The sequence below is a fragment of the Hippocampus bargibanti genome, linkage group LG20, assembly GCF_051943395.1.
Source record: "Hippocampus bargibanti isolate YZ-2025 linkage group LG20, ASM5194339v1, whole genome shotgun sequence".
In the NCBI taxonomy this organism is placed as follows: domain Eukaryota; kingdom Metazoa; phylum Chordata; class Actinopteri; order Syngnathiformes; family Syngnathidae; genus Hippocampus; species Hippocampus bargibanti.
Window position 1 is genome coordinate 3,807,195 of NC_142753.1, and position 16,806 is coordinate 3,824,000.

General features: G+C 40.9%; 1 protein-coding gene across 2 annotated transcripts in view; it reads left to right on the forward strand.

Moving 5' to 3' along the window:
* The window catches only part of csmd3b (CUB and Sushi multiple domains 3b), a 291,556-nt gene that overhangs the window by 122,581 nt on the left and 152,169 nt on the right, over positions 1–16,806 (forward strand). For both annotated transcript variants that reach the window (XM_089023141.1, XM_089023140.1), the window contains exon 5: positions 3,714–3,921. In XM_089023141.1, the coding sequence (XP_088879267.1) occupies positions 3,714–3,921 (208 nt within the window). The remainder of the gene's footprint in view (positions 1–3,713; positions 3,922–16,806) is intronic.

Consider the following 16,806-nt stretch of genomic DNA (forward strand, 5'->3'; position numbering starts at 1 on the left):
AAATGGTGAGGAGGAGCTGTTAGGGAGAAATACGCTGCTGTTTTGCACATATTTAGTCCTTTTAATTATTTCCTGCAGGACGAGTTAGACGGATGGCTATCCACGGAGCAGTATCGCATACTGCGGATCGAGAGGTTGATGGACGGCTGGTTTGATGTAGATAAGAGAGCAGCCGGGGACGGATGGATGCAGCCTGACGGAGAGAGGAGGAGAAAAAAATGATTTTGATCGACATGGGCAGTAATCCCTTCACGCTGATATTGGCTGATTGAACCCGCTATGTTTTGTGAATATGTGTGCTACAAGGGAGCTATGGGGGGTGTCTGCGATGCTAACGGGAGATGGAGTTATGGCGGTTGTGGTAGAGTAGACAAGTAAAGAAGAGAGAAAAAAATATTAGAAGCAATCACAGGGAGGGGGTTCAGGTAACACACAGCGAGACAGAGAGGGATAAAGAAGCAATATGACAATGACTGGGATATTGATGAGAGTGCAGTAAGGGGGTGTTATTGTAAACGCAGGCGGGGATAAGCAAGATAAGAAGCAAGGGATCAAAGCCCCCCTTGATGCCTTGTAAGGGGGCGAGAGGATGCCAAGAAAAAACCTGCGTGGAGATTTGAGATTTCCCCTGGGGATTTATTGTCGTTCTTTTGGTCACCAGGTTGCCGCTTGTCATACTAGTTCGTCGGTATTAATCGAAATGAGCGGTGAAAAAGGGGGTTTCAAAATAAAATGAGCAGGATGATGGAGAAAGGCCGTAAAATACAGCGAAGAAAAATTAAGATGAAAATACAGTAAAATCTCCTTATATCGATATTCAAGGGAGTCTGAAAAAATATCGATATAACCGCGACTATCGATATATCCGACCCTGTTCGCATGTAATTTTCTCCGTGCGTGCATAGAAACAGTATCGATATAACCGGGACTATCGATATATCCGATATCGATATAACGAGACTTTACTGTATTGCACTTTTTCATGTACTGGGCAAAAACAGACTTAGGGATTACAGTAGTTAACTCATTCACTGCCTGACATGTGCAAGAAATGTGTCCACTCCAGTGCCAGGGTTTGTGTCATTTTCACTAAAATTGCAGGACCCACAGAATAATTGAGTTTTAGGACTACATAATCATTCAATTCAGAGTAAGATACCTTAGACCAGGGGTGTCCAAAGTCGGTCCTCGAGGGCCGCCGTCCTGCCTGTTTTCTAGCTCTCCCAGGAGCAACACACCTGATTCAAATCATGAGGACCATTTTGATGCTGCTTCAGAGCTGTCTGATGAGCTGATCATTTGAATCAGGTGTGTCGCTCCTGGGATAGCTGGAAAACAGGAAGGACAGCGGCCCTCGAGGACCGACTTTGGACACCTCTGCCTTAGACTATCTTCTGTCATCAGAAAAGAGTTAGTTAATTCCTAAATTATATAGGTCTGGAGTTATATGTCCTTGAAATGAGGGCGGCTGTCCAAAATACAATGCAATACATACATTCAGACACTCTCCTATTTACGGACATTCGAACAATGGTACATACGAACATTTTTTTGTAACATATGTAGTATTGTCTCCAGTTGCACATGTACATATCTTTATAGAGCATATATTTTATTAAATGTTGATTTTTTTTTTTGTAAAAACCAATACAGGTTACTTATACAAGCCATAAACATACTTATATAAACCTTAACCATACATAAATAAACTCTAAACATATTTATATAAGCCTTAAACATATATACCATCCAAAAAATAGCACTGAACCTTCTACCGGAAACAAATTCCTTGTGTGTCCTACATACTTGGCAATAAAGATGATTCTGATTCTGATTCTGATTCTGATTCAACTTACGAACAAATTCATTTTTAACGAACGAATTTACGAACGAACGAATTTCGGAACGGATCTCGTTCGTAAGTTGGGGAGCGTCTGTATTGGTTTATGTAGCATTTTAACAACAGCTGAAGCTAGAATTTAGCGCTAACATGGGGGAAAAAAGGGAAATGCTAACACTGTATTAAATGTTTATGTCGTCCCAATCCTCAATATTCTGTGGGTCTTAGAATTCAAGTGGCAATGACAAAAACCCTGGCACTGGAGTGGACACATTTTTTTTTGCACATCATCTGGCAGGAACAATCAGTTCCTGCCAGATGATGCGCACCCCCCCCAACCTGAGAGTAGGGACCTATCATAGCTGTGTCCGGCGCCACCAGGTCTGGACATTAGGGATATATAAATGGGGCCGATACGACCAGTCAGACTTTAGTTCGCTGACGAAGCCTCTTGGATAGGAGGCGAAACGTCCGAAACCTTCACTTTTGTACAGATGACGGCTGAAGAAACCTTCTCATCGATGGACCACTCCTGTACGACTGAGAGCTTACACAGACGTGTCATCTGGCCGTGAATGATTTAAAGTAGTACCTGACGAGGACTCTCCAGGGCTCCCCAACCACGTCGCGTCAGTCCGCTATTTGTCTGCAGGCTATATGGAATCAGATAGACTGAGCATAACATGTTTAACTGTCATCAGAGTCTGTGCGACATTTCATTTTGAGACTCGGTTTGCGATAACGGGACCAAAAGTAGCCTGCGGGGTTGCAAAAAGAAGAAAAAAAAAATCCACCAGCAAAACAAAACGTATTTATAGTGGTGAGTAAATAGTGGCCAACAGTACGTACAAACACAATTACACAACTTTTAACATTTGTTATTTTATATGGCCGCACATCTTCAATACATTTGACACAAGGCGAGATTGAAAACGAATGCTTAAATCCTGCTATTTTTTATTTATTTTCTCCTTCTTTCATCCCGCATCTTGTATTGTTTTGCCTGACCTCTTCCTGTGATCCCCGCATCTATTCTCAGCTCGCATGCTGTATTTCCTGTCTACCGCGCGACTGTGTGCTTCTGATCTATTTATTGTGTTTGTGAATTATTTTATTTGGTTATTTTTATTGTATTTTAATTTTTTTTTTGGGGGTGTCACGGTATGGCTTTGTGATTTCAGCTTGACGTTTGATTGTTGAGTGACGTCATAACTGCATTGTAGTTGTTTTTGTCGTCTGTAAGACTGTTTTGTCTATCTGAGTCACCTCCTGAATTTGTACATATTCCCAGTCTTACATCCTTTTTGACATTGTATCTTTTTTTTACACTGGGTTACCAATTTCTAACAGATGTTGCTAACTCACAACATCTGAAGCCAAATGGTTCAATGCCATTCAATGTCGCAACCCTGTCCTCCGTATAAATTATGTTCATAATGTATGCCGTTCGCACAGCGCCACCGATCCATGTGTCTTTATCTGTTACGCAGCAAAATCAGTCAATTGTTGCAATATTTGCGAATTGCCAATTGACGAGAGAGAGGGCGAGAGAGTCAAATGTCATTTGGGTGTTGATCATGAGAACTTCAGTCTAACGCCCAACAACCTCACTCCAAATATGGTTATCGCCATTTTTAATGCTACTTTTCTTGGACCAAATGGTCATAAACAACATTTGGCAACCCCATTTGGATGAGGGAGATGGCGGGGCATTCGGCTGCTTTGTTGTAAAGGAAATCAATTTCCCATTTTTTTTTTTTTTTTTCCAGAATTGACCGAAAATATCAACACAAAAACTGAAATAAATCCACCCTCCTCCTCCTCCTCTCCCTAACCTCGATTTTTCCATTTGTCACTCTGATTTGATTGACAGCTGAGGACACATGTGGGGGCACTGTGCGGGGCGGCAGTGGGGTGGTGACCAGTCCCGGTTACCCCGGCAACTATGGTAACCAGGCCGACTGTACTTGGATCCTATTGGCCGAACCCGGAGACACCATCTCTGTCGTCTTTACAGACTTTCACACTGAGGAGAAGTATGACTACCTGGAGGTGGAGGGATCAGAGCCCCCAACCATTTGGTGAGTGGCATCTTATACTCTTACGCTCCGGGTTATGCTCAATGTCATGTTTGGATCAGTGACAGGAAGATTTTGAAGGAGCTTCTGTTCTCGTTAGGCGACTCAGATATAGCGGTAGTCTACATAATGTATATTGGGAATATGAATGCCGACTAGAAAAAAAGCATAACAAATATTGCACGACTATCTCCAAATACTCACTTTGCACACACCTTTCATATTTTCTGGTGTATAAGGAGTATAAAGCATACCCCCTATGAATGGTGTATTTTCAAACTTTTCCCATATATAAGGCACACTGGACTGTGAGGTGCACGTACTGTACCTTCAATGAATGAAAAAAAATCATTGAAAAATGAATGAAATGAAAAAAATGATTGGCTGCCGTGCTAATTATGCAAATTGCAGCCCATCAGAAGCCTGTTTCGTTCTTCGGACTATACAGTGACAGTAAAATGTATTGAGAGTTTTGAAATGCGCTTAGAAAGAGGAGTCCACATGGCTGTAAAGGACAACCGACATCTCCGGACAAGTTGTGTCCATAATTTGTAAAATGGCTTCAAATGACTTCTACTGAGCGTATTTTACAAAGATTCCACCGCATATAGCTATATTTTACATTTTAAGACTCACACTGAATATTCAGGAAGTCTTGTTTTTGAGTTGGTGACGAGTCCGTACGTGACGTCACTAAAGGCCGTCCCTGACCGTAAAAAAGACACATTGTAGCGGTCCTTCCATCACATCAATGTATTTTGCTGTACTCGTTTGGTCTGGGGACCTCGTGTTTCACCCAAAAGCCGCCAGAAAAGGGCGTCCAAGCGCCATATAAGGAATTTATCATCCTGTGGAAACGGAGGTGGCCACAGGAGGTCGCCGTTTTGTGCCTCTTTTTTTTGGGTGAGAGATTTCCGCCCAATGTTGCCTCAAAATGGCACAAATAAATTCTTTAATCGATTGCAAACATGTATGCTTTCCTCTTCAGAACTATTTGAATCATATTCATAACTGGATGTATATCAAGAAAGCATATTATCCGAATCTGAAGCCATTGTTTTGATTCACTAGCAATGCAACACGTCTTGGCGTGATGTCACGAACTGGGAGCGGGACTTTCTGAAAATGCCCAATTCGCAGCTCAATTTTTTGCAGATTTTGGACAGTTTAAGTCATTTTTATTGGTGTTTTGCATTTGACTAATAATATCATACTGCGTGTTTTGGGTATTGTAGATGCTATAAAACGTTTTTCTGATGTCAGTTAAAAAACAAAAAAGTGACGTTGTGTCCTTTAAGCACACAACGTAACGCGCAAACATTGCATTGTGCACCATGACGACAACTGGAGCAAAATCTTCAGCAAGGAATATTTACCATAAATTAAGAAAGGGAGCATTTGTGGTAGGTACTTCATTAATTGAAAAAAATCCTTTATACTTCGCAAAAATGTTTGTTTTCGTTTTTTTTTTTTTTGCAATTAGTCATCTTATTGTGTTTCAAGTTGTGAAAAATGGGGCAGGCGACTTTATGGCCGGGCAGGCAACTTTTCAGAGTTGTCTGCCCTGGTGTCCGCTAACTTTTTGTCATGAGTTTCAGACACTGACAATATAAATACACTGTATATACACATTTTCCATCAAGGGAACTCAAACAAAATAGGTCAGTCCTATTATGGCAGCGCTTTATAATCATAATGTGGGTAATGTTTTGGTTATCGTTTGAATAGAGACGTCGCTATTCGCGGGCAGTGGGGCAGAGGCTAATCGTGAAATAGGCATGTTTTTCTGGTAATCACGGAGGACAAATGCTCCAAATGGAAATATATTTATTTATAGCTGTGACATAAACTTTAAAATATATATATATTGTATTTTCAGGTGTATAAGGCACAACGTAGTATAAGGCGCACCCCCAAAGAATGGTGTATTTTCAAACTTTTTTTCCGTATATAAGGTGTACCGGACTATAAGGCGCACATACCTTCAATAAATGATAAAAGTTTCCCAATACAATATGTGAATATATAAAAAAAATCAAGTATAAGACACACCACATTATAAGGCGCTAAAGTAGAGGCTGGGCTGACTTGTGCAAGCTGGAATGTTGTAGTTGTGATACCTGTTGTGGCTCAATATGACTTCACATATAAGGTACACCTGCGTATAAGGTGCTGGGTCATCTTTTGAAGAAAAATCAAGGCTTTGGCACCTTATACACCGGAAAAATGGTACTTTTTTTGCCTTATAACAAAACTCAATCTCATGTTACGGCGCGTTCATTTCCCCTGAAAGGATGAGTCACTCCAACAACATGTCAAAGTCCACGCCTGCCCATGCGGCTGAATGGACTACGGCGCATTTATTTTGCAAATATGAACTTTTCCAGACAGAAGTTCCGTCGAGATGTGAGCTTTTTTTTGCGTAGGGAGTAAACCAAACAACGGTTCCCCCGGGAGATATCAACACATCCCGTCCGTTGCTTAGCCTGAGTCACTTCTGTCTTTTAAAAATAAAATGTCAACATGTCATTTATGTGCATAGTCTTGTTTTTTTTTTTTTTTTTTTAGATGACATAATGTAGACGGATTGCAAGAATAGATGTTTCCACAGTGGTCACAGAAGGTGAAAAGCAGCAAAGTATGATGTTATTCGAAATAGGCGATGTGACTATATGATTACAGTTTACAAAGTGCTATAATGGGGAGATGCGACAAAACAAATCCAATCCGTCTGTTGGCTCCCCGGGCAAACACATCGATGAGCGTGCGCTCGAAAAAAGTGGCTTTGCTCGCTTTGGCTGGTGTTGCCTTTTTGGTTAGCAAGCGTTCAAATTGGTTCTTCAATTGAATCTTTGTGGATCAAAAATGCATGTATGTATGTATGTATGTATGTATGTATGTATGTATGTATGTATGTATGTATGTATGTATGTATGTATGTATGTATTTATTTATTTATTTATTTATTTACATGTATTTATTTATTTATTTATTTATTTACATGTTTTTATGTATTTATTTATTTATTCGTTTATCCGTTTATTTTTTCATTTGTTTATTTGTTTATATATATTTATTTATTTAATTATTTATTTACTTGTTTTTATGTATGTATGTATGTATGTATTTATTTATTTATTTATTTATTCGTTTATCCGTTTATTTATTCATTTATATTTATTTATTTATTTATTACCATGTTCTTTCTTTCTTTCTTTCTTTCTTTCTTTCTTTCTTTCTTTCTTTCTTTCTTTCTTTCTTTCTTTCATTCTTTCTTTAATTATTTATTTAGTTACAGTAAAGTCTCGTTATATCGATATCGGATATATCGATAGTCCCGGTTATATTGATACTATTTCTATGCACGCACGGAGAAAATTACATGCAAACAGGGTCGGATATATCGATAGTCCCGGTTATATCGATATTTTTTCGGACTCCCTTGAATATCGATATAACGAGACTTTACTGTATTTACTTGTATTCATCCCATACACGCACTGCTATTACATTTTTTTCCCTGATGGATGTGAAAGAATGTATGTATTTTTAACTCATTTACTGCCAGACGATGTGCAAAAATGTGTCTCCAGTGCCAGGGTTTTTGTCATTTTCACTCAAATTCCAGAATATTGAAATTTCAAACTACAGACGCAGTCCATTTAATACAGCGTTAGAAACCTTTGACTCTCTTCTTTCATCTGAAAATCTTCATCTTCAAATCTTATTCCCCCTTTTCTCAGTTGTCTCGTTTTTGGCTGTGATTATTTTAGCGAGTCGTGAAGTACGGCTTTAATTGATAAAATATGGTCATGATTCGTGCTCATTATATTGACTTATTTGCTTTCCTCAATTTACCACCGTTGTGTTATATCGGCTTCCTCGGGACACTTGATTGTCTAAAACGGCATCCCAGTCAGGAGTTACCGTGCCACCTGTTGCTTTGGCAACCCGCCAAAAGGCAAAGAGCTGTATTCTTCGCCAAAGGGAGAAATGTGTACCTGCAAGCGAATCTAAAGATGTCCCAAACCCGTGTTCTCAGCTCCCCCACCCTCGGATCAATTACATCCTGTGCTGTGATTAAATCCACGTTGATTACCACAATGGCTGATCGATATCCTAATTTGGCCAAAATCAATGAGCAGTTGGGGGCTATGAAATATGAGAAGTGATCCACCTAACAATACGCAAAGGCCATTTTGCTGCGGGCTGCTTCCCCGGCGTCAAGCTATTAATGGATTTGTCTTTTGACTCTGTGAAGCAGCATGTGGTTCATCTCCCGACATTCATGTGAGCTTTTACACAAAGTGTAAAAGGTCACACAAGCGTATAAGCAAGTGCCAAGATCGTGAAGAAATCTTTGGCATGGCTGCCCTCCGCTCACACTACAATTAGTCGCATGCTTGTCCTTTGTGTCCCCCATAAAAACCGCTGAGGCCTCATGTTGACAAAGCGGCTTTGTTGACGCTGCCCTTCCCATTTTCCAGGCCAGAATTCTAAACCCGAAAAAAAGCCAATTTAACGACATGAAATCCGGCAACCAATAGGATGACGAACTCAGTCTAACTAAATAACTCCACTCACTTCAACATAGTTCCTTGACGTCGTTTCAATACTTTGATAATAGACTGTACTTTGGGTCGAATACACGGGTGTCAAAGTCAAGGCCCCGGGGGCCCAATCTGGCCCGCATATTATTTTTTTTCAGTCCGTGAAAGCAAATCAAGTATGTCAAATGCCATGATGCTTGCTAAAGTCCCAACCAAAATTTCAAATTGCCCCCTGTAAACCACTATAACAGTCATTATTTGAAAACTACTGTATTTTCCGGTGTATAAGACACATCCTCAATGAATGAAAAAGCTGTCTAAATATAATATAAAAATATATAAAAAAATAATTTGGGAATTGAAAATATGACATGGAGCGCCATTCCCGAATTTGTTCCGGTGCCGATAAAGTGCTGGTAAGACCTCTGGCAAATTATTCCCTTCCAAGGGGGGGCAGAATTTGCCTTTTGTACTGGCACCCCCACTTGCACCCATAAAACTTGGGAATTAACTATTTTTTTCTGATTAAAGAAGAGAGTCTAAGGTTTCTTACAACGAATTCAATGTTTATGCAGTCCTAAAATTCAATTTTCTGTCGGTCCTGGAATTCGAGTACGATGACAAAAATCCTGACACTGGAGTGGAAACATTTCTGCACGTCTGGCACTCAATGAGTTAATGCAGATTATTATTCATTGGTGTTTTAAGGACAACCGACGCCACCGGACAAGTTGTGTCCATAATTAGTAAAATCACTTCAAATGACTTCTACTGAGCGCATTTTAAAAAGATTCCACGGCAGTCCTGTTTTCGAGTTTATGACGATGCCTGACGTGACATCACGTCTGGAACGCCCCTGTCTGAGAATGCGACACACAATGCATTTTGGGTACTTTGCTTGGTCTGAAAACTTCATGTTGATCCGTGTTGGTGGCGAATTAGAAGAAAAACACATAAATAACACAATAGAGAATAGCTGTGTGTTGCACCAAGACTACTATTTGATACTAGTTGACACAAATTCCCAGCAGACAAAGTAGCCCATTTCCAACGCCGCTTAGACGCCATCTTGTGCATTTTCTGGGACGCTACATTGGTATCCTGGCGGCTCGAATTGATACGTGAGGACTTCTTTAATCCATTGCAAATATTTATGCTTTCCTCTTCAGAACTATTTGAATCATATTCATAACTGGACTAGCAACAAGAAAGCATCTTCTCCGAATCTGAACTCTCTGAAGCCATTGTTTTTTGTCTGGAGTATCCTGGCGTGACGTCACAAACAAGGGGGCGGGACCTTCTGAAACTTGGCATCTCCGGCGTCAATTTGAAGTAGTTTTGGGACACTAAGTCATTTTTATTGGTGTTTTGCATTTGACTAAAAATATCAGCCTGCATGTTTTGGGTATTTTATATGCTATAAAACACTTTTCTGATGTCAGTTAGGAAACAAAAAAATGGCGTCGGTTGTCCTTTAAGGGACTGTTTGTTTGTTTGAATTTGGATTTGCCTTTATTAGTCTCGCAGTGGAGAAATGTCCATTTCACAGCAGCAAACTGATGAAAGGAATGAAAGTAGAAAAAAGTACAAGTAAAAAAGTAGAAACAAATAGTTGTTTGTTTGTTTTTTGGCATTAGATCAGGCTGCAGAATTCTTTTTCTCGTCGTCACCGGATCAGTTTGCAGCAAAGCTCCTTGTTTACCGACCACTAACAAATTGCACAGATAGGGTGGAGGAGGGAGAAGTCAGTAACTAAAATGCTTATTTTTCTGCCAGCAATTAAAAAGGCAGGACTAACGGCCACTGCCGCGAATCCGGCGGCCGTCTCAGAGAATTGGGTGTTTATCAGACAACAGCAGTCTTTAGCGCACACAACCGGCCTATTTACAATCCACGCACTTGATCCGGCAGCCTCCCCTCTCACGCTTGTCTAATCAGCATGCAGAGAAAGGGGTGCTTGCGCCTGCGAGGGGAGTATATCAATATGAGCTAAGTGCCTGTAATCCTAGCCTAACATTACGCACGCGCGCACATCACGTGAACGTGTTGCATTTTGTTGTTTGGCAGTCAGTCGCCCTTGAAACCGAATCCCGTCTAGCTGTTATCCGTCAGGAAGGAGACCGCTGTTCCGTGATCTTTCTGCGTGTCTACTTGACAGCCCCGTTGTCACCTCGCGTGTGATGCTGCCGTGTCGGCCCTCCATCATACGGATTTTGATTTGTTATGAAAATTCCTAGAAATGAGCAGTGACAGGTTGGAGCTGAAGCCGCAATTGTTTTTGGTGACAAGTCAGGCATTGAAGAAGGGGGGGAGTCGGTGATTGACGACAGGCCACAGAAGATATCCCGGAGGCACTTGATCCGGAATGCTGATTGCTCATTACTTCACTCGCCATCATGAATCTTTATTCGGTTCATTTTCTGTATTTTTCAACATTCTTAACTCATTCGCTGCCATTCCTGAATTTATTCGGGAATTTAAAAGTGTGACAGTCTAACAACGTTCCCAATTTGTTTGGGTTTGGCTTTTTCTTGCGATTAAGCGCTGGTCAGACCTCTGGCAATGTTTTTCGCTTCCACAAAGGCTAGCATTTGCGTTGTGTCCATCTTAGCGCTTTGTTACAGCTTCAGCTGTTGTTAAAGTGCGATATAAATCAATGTTTTTTTATTGTATTTTGTACAGCCGCCCCCATTTCAAGCTCAGATAACTGTAGACTCATATTATTTAGGAATTACATCTTTTTTTCTGCTGAAAGAAGAAATTCTAAGGTTTCTTACGCTGATTTGAATGTTTATTTCGTCCTAAAACTCAATATTGTGTGAGTTCTACAATTTGAATGAAAATGACAAAAACCCTGGCACTGGAGTGGACACTGGCTGGCAGTGAATGAGTTCAGCACGTCATATGCCTTTAGAACACAAATGGAGGCGCAATGTAGCGTTTGGAGACATCGATAATGATTTGGCAGTTTGGAGTGATTGCGTAATGTATTGCGATTGCAGTTGATTCCCGATATAGCTTGCGAACTGCCATTGAAGTTATTTGCTAGTCTCCTCTCACCCCTTAAAAAAGAACCCTTGCAAAACATCAGCCATTCGCTGAGTCCCTTGGGAATCCATTTGCGGACGATTGGCCAAATGACTGTAAACAGACTCCGTCGGAGACTATTTCCCTCGGGGACTTTGGGGCCTCTCAACGACCTTGATGTTTCCCCAAACTCGCCTTTTCGCCTTGTCGGGAAGGCAATCGAGGAGACCATTACTTCCTAATGCGGGAGGTGATACATCGGCAGGCTAGGATACGGAATCAGGGTCCTCCCCCCCGGGAGCTCGCCGGAGGTAAAGGACACGAGCCGGCAAAGAAACTCGTCAAACACAGAACGCAAGGATACGGCAATTAGATTACAAGCGTGTCACCAAATTAAGCGCTAATCCGATGCCGTGCGATTTGAATGTATTTTCTGTACAGGATTAGCGTGTGTGAAATTAGCCGCAGAATGGCTGCAAAACGCGAGCCATATTCTACTCGGGGGTACGTACGTCTTTCGGGATCGACTATTAATCTGGAAAAGCTGTGTAGACATGACGCAACTATTGGAAGGCTTGACACATATTTTCCGCTGTATAAGACGCACCCGGGTGCGTTCATTTTCTTCAAAAAATGATCCTGTGCCTGATATGCAGGTGCGCCTTGGATGTGAAGTTATATTGAGCCATAACAGGTCTCGCAACTGCTGTCAGCATCCACCGACTACCCCCCACCCTATAGAAGTAGTGCATAAGCCCAGCCTCTACTGAAGCATCTTATAGTGTAGTGTGGTGTGCCTTATATTTGCAAAATTTGTATCTATTTATATATTATATTTCGATCATGTTTTTCATTCATTGAAGGTGAACCTTATACTCCGATGCACCTTATATATAGAACACGTTTGAAAATACACCATTCATTGGTGTTGCGATTTATACTCCGGTGCGCCTTATACACAAGAAAATATGGTATGTATAGACAGTGATACCTCGGTTTATGAACCCCTTGGCTTACGAACTTTTCGGTTTACGAACGTTAAATTTATGAAAATTTTACCTTGGCATACGAACTATTTTTCGGGATACACACGGAGCTGCCACAATCCCGTTCTCCAAAAAGAAAATGGCAGCCGGCTTGTTTTGGTCCTCTATTCCCGACCATCACAAAGGTAAGTAAAACGACTATTATACAGTACAGTTTATTTATTTAATTATAATACCATAGCACATTTATAATACATAAAATAAGGTATATTTTGTGTAGTTTTAAGGCTTACAAAATTAGTAGAAAATTATGTTTTATGGGCACCCGGGAACGGATTATTCTCATTTTGATGGTTTCCTATGGGAAAATTAATTTTTGGGATACACACTTTTCACCTTACACACTGTCTGGGAACCAATTAAGTTCGTAAGCCAAGGTATCACTGTATTATATTTGGAAAAGTGTTTTTCATTCATTAAATGTGTGCCTTATACTGCAGTGCACCTTATATATGGAACAAGTTTGAAAATTTACCATTCATTAGGGTTGCGCCTTATACTCCGGTGCGCTTTATACACCAGAAAATATGGTACAAACGATGCAGTTACATTGAAATGGTGCGTTAAAACGAATCGCCCTCGGGCGGCTTAATCAAATGGCTCATCTGAGGGAGAAAAAAAAAGGAAAAAAATGGAAAGGATCAAAGTCAGGTGTATAATTAGATTAGGTATGCTAAAACAAATCACAATTGCAAGGGAAAGAAAACATAATAGATCAGTCCTTCTATGGTAGCGCTTTATCATCATAATGCATCAGAAACCACGCTCGAAATCACGATTGTGATCTCCGTTTTATTCCGGTGACTTGAAATAGGGGTAATGTTTAAACAAAGCGTCACACGCGATGTTTGAATAGAGATGTCGCTATTCGGGGGCAGTGAGGTTGAGGCTAACCTCAAAATCGGCATGTTTTTCTGCGAATCACTGCGGACAAATGCTCCAAATGGAAATATATATATATATATATATATATATATATATATATATATATATATATATATATATATATATATATATATATTAGCGGCTGGTAATGCTCAGTTGATAATGCATCGGTTTGGCATATGGGAGACGAGGGTTCGAATCCCACTTGTGGCAGAGAAAATGAGCACAATGACATCATCCAGTGTGGGTCCTTGGGCAAGACCCTTCACGCTAATGCCTACCTCATACAATGATGAGAGACAATAAATGGAATGACATGCCGGCTCAGACGTCGCCCGGCCAAACAAGGTCTGCGTCAGGTGCTGGGGAACCAGAGCACCCTGATGAAAAATGGGCTACTGGAACAAAGCGGAGATGGACGAGATGCGATAACATGGCTCTGTTGGAATGCTACTACTCAAGCAACCCTAGTCAGAGGGGTTACATGCGGAGAATGGGGGCTGAATGGTTACTTCGAAACCCACAGTCACGGTTGACCACGAAACAACTAGTAGCTCAGTGTTCCAATATCCACAAACGGCAATTGCTATCACAACTTGAGATTGATGAGGTACAACACAAATTCCGAGGTGAAGGGCCCCAGGCTGCCACATCACAGGAAGAGGTTCAACCAGAGATTGGGAGGCAAGCCCCAATGAATAATGAGATTGGGAAGCCAGCCCCAATAAATGAAATGCTGAGCGAGGCAGCAAATGACCTGAGAGATAAGATCATGGCAAGAATGAAAACTGGGCAACGAAGGCACCGATTACAACGGCTATGTGAAGTACCACCTGAAAGTCTCATGGAAACTGTGAATGCAGCACTGAGAACGATCCCGACCGGAACGATCACGGAAACCAATGAGCTGATATACACCTCAGCATCAGTGATCCTAGACATGCTTGGCTACAGCAACCATGAGAGCCACGAGATTCATTACCCACCATGGAAAAGACGGTTGGAGGCCAAGATCAAGGCGGCTCGGAAAGATGTGAGTCAATTGACGGAGACCCAGAGAGGTGTGAATAAAAGGCCAATACCCAAGAGGTACATGCAGATAACCATACCTGAAGCACTCGAAACTGCCAAACAAAGGCTCCAGGCCTTGGCCAGTCGCCTAAAGAGGTACACGAAAGATAGCTAGCTTTCTATCTTTTTGCATTATTCCAGGTTGAGTGAATGCTGGCGCGTGTGGCTGCCGCTGCTCAAACACAGAAACACTGATCCTGTGACTGTAAAGTGACATTGAGATTTTTGAAAGGCGCTTAGAAATGGATTATTATGATAATAAGGCGCAGCGGTGTATAAGGCGCACCTCCAATGAATGCAGCATTTTCAAACTTTTTCTATATATAAGGCACACTTTCAACGAATGAAAAAAGTTTTCCAAATATATTCGATATTTTATTCAATATTTACATTATATTTATCCATCATCAAGCAATGTTTAATTACAAAAAAAAACAAATGTTAAAAGCAAGATGCCCCTAATTAAAATCAACCCCTAAGACCTGAAACCAGTTTCGCAATAGCCGTTTAAAATAAATAAATAGATCAATTAAAAAAGCGGAAATTGCCAAATTGGTGTCTGAACCCGCAATATGAGATTTCATAGAAATGAAATTGTTTGTATGTACTTGGATGCTTCTTCTTAGTGGTTTGCCCAAAAACAATTTTAATGGGTCTCTTGCATCCATTTTGGAAGCGTCTCAGTGGAGTCATTATTTCTTTCAAATCGTTATTTTATATAAAAAAAAAATAATCCAGCTATTTTCTTGGTCGCTTGAGACCGCCGAACAAGCTGTACTTTCTACCATCGTGTGTTTTCAAAGATTTGAGTATAAATTCGATCGATTGATGGATTATAAAGTATTGAAAGTTATACATACAATATGTTGTTGTAAACTCACATCAGGTGTTAGCGTATTCATATTTGATGGATTGCTCATGGCAATATGTAATATCTTGATTGATCTGCAAATGCTTTGTCTAGTCAGATTGATTATCTGTACAAGGAGCGGCCATTTTGAATCGCAAATCGCAATCGATGAAAAGGTTTCTTCAGCCGTCATCTGTAATTCTTCTGTCGGACGTTTTGGTCCACATCCGAAAAGCTTCGTCAGCGAACTAAAGTTGTGCTGGTAACTCTGGCCCTATATATATATATATATATATATATATATATATATATATATATATATATATATATATATATATATATATATATATATATATATATATATATATATATACAGTAAAGTCTCGTTATATCGATATCGGATATATCGATAGTCCCGGTTATATCGATACTATTTCTATGCACGCACGGAGAAAATTACATGCAAACAGGGTCGGATATATCGATAGTCCCGGTTATATCGATATTTTGTCGGACTCCTTGAATATCGATATAACGAGACTTTACTGTATATATATATATATATCCCTAATGGACAGATGTGACAGGGCCAGACCTCTGCTCTGATAGGTCCCTACTCTAAAGTTGGGGGGAGCAGTGGACTACTCCCCGAAGATAATCTGTACAGATGACGGGTGAAGAAACCTTTTCATTGATTGACCGCTCCTGTATGACAGAGAGCCTAATTGCAATGTAGCATTTGTCAGCATGTTAGCATTTGTAGCAAGTCTCATTGGGAAATAATGCGGACCGCACCAATTTCACGTGGCTTTGCGAAAGTCCCTTTGCAGGCTGATGCAACGTACGGCAATGGAGAGTCCCCTTTTTTACAATCTCGGCGTGAAACCCACCACTTGGGTGTTTGTATACCTCCACGGTTGCTATAAATACAATTGAATTTTATGCCCACAGCGCGCACGTTCCTTCTCAGTGTGGATTGTTTCGATTTATGTTTGTGTCGTCCGGTTTGATACGCGCTTGTATGTGCTGGTGTTCTCTTTGAGACAACGGGGGGAGGAGGTGTGAGGAGAGGGCCCGTCGTGAGCGTTGATTACCCTCTGCTCACTTGAGATTGATGACGAATGATAGACACACACACACACACACACACACACACACACACACACACACACACACACACACACACACACACACACACACACAGATCCATCTGCTGTCTGTGCAAACTGATTGATGACGGTTCCAACTATGCTACCTTCAGCCCAGCGGCATACTTCCACCGAGTGTGTATACATGTAGTTGTGCGTGTGTGTGTGTGTGTGTGTGGTAGTTTCCAGTTCCCACCTACCTTAATTAGCAGAGACTATTAAAACAGATTGCCTGATTAAATAGCATTTCCCCCTGACTGTCTGGTGTGTGCTCGCACAGTGCAAACACACATGCTGACACGTGTTCCGTG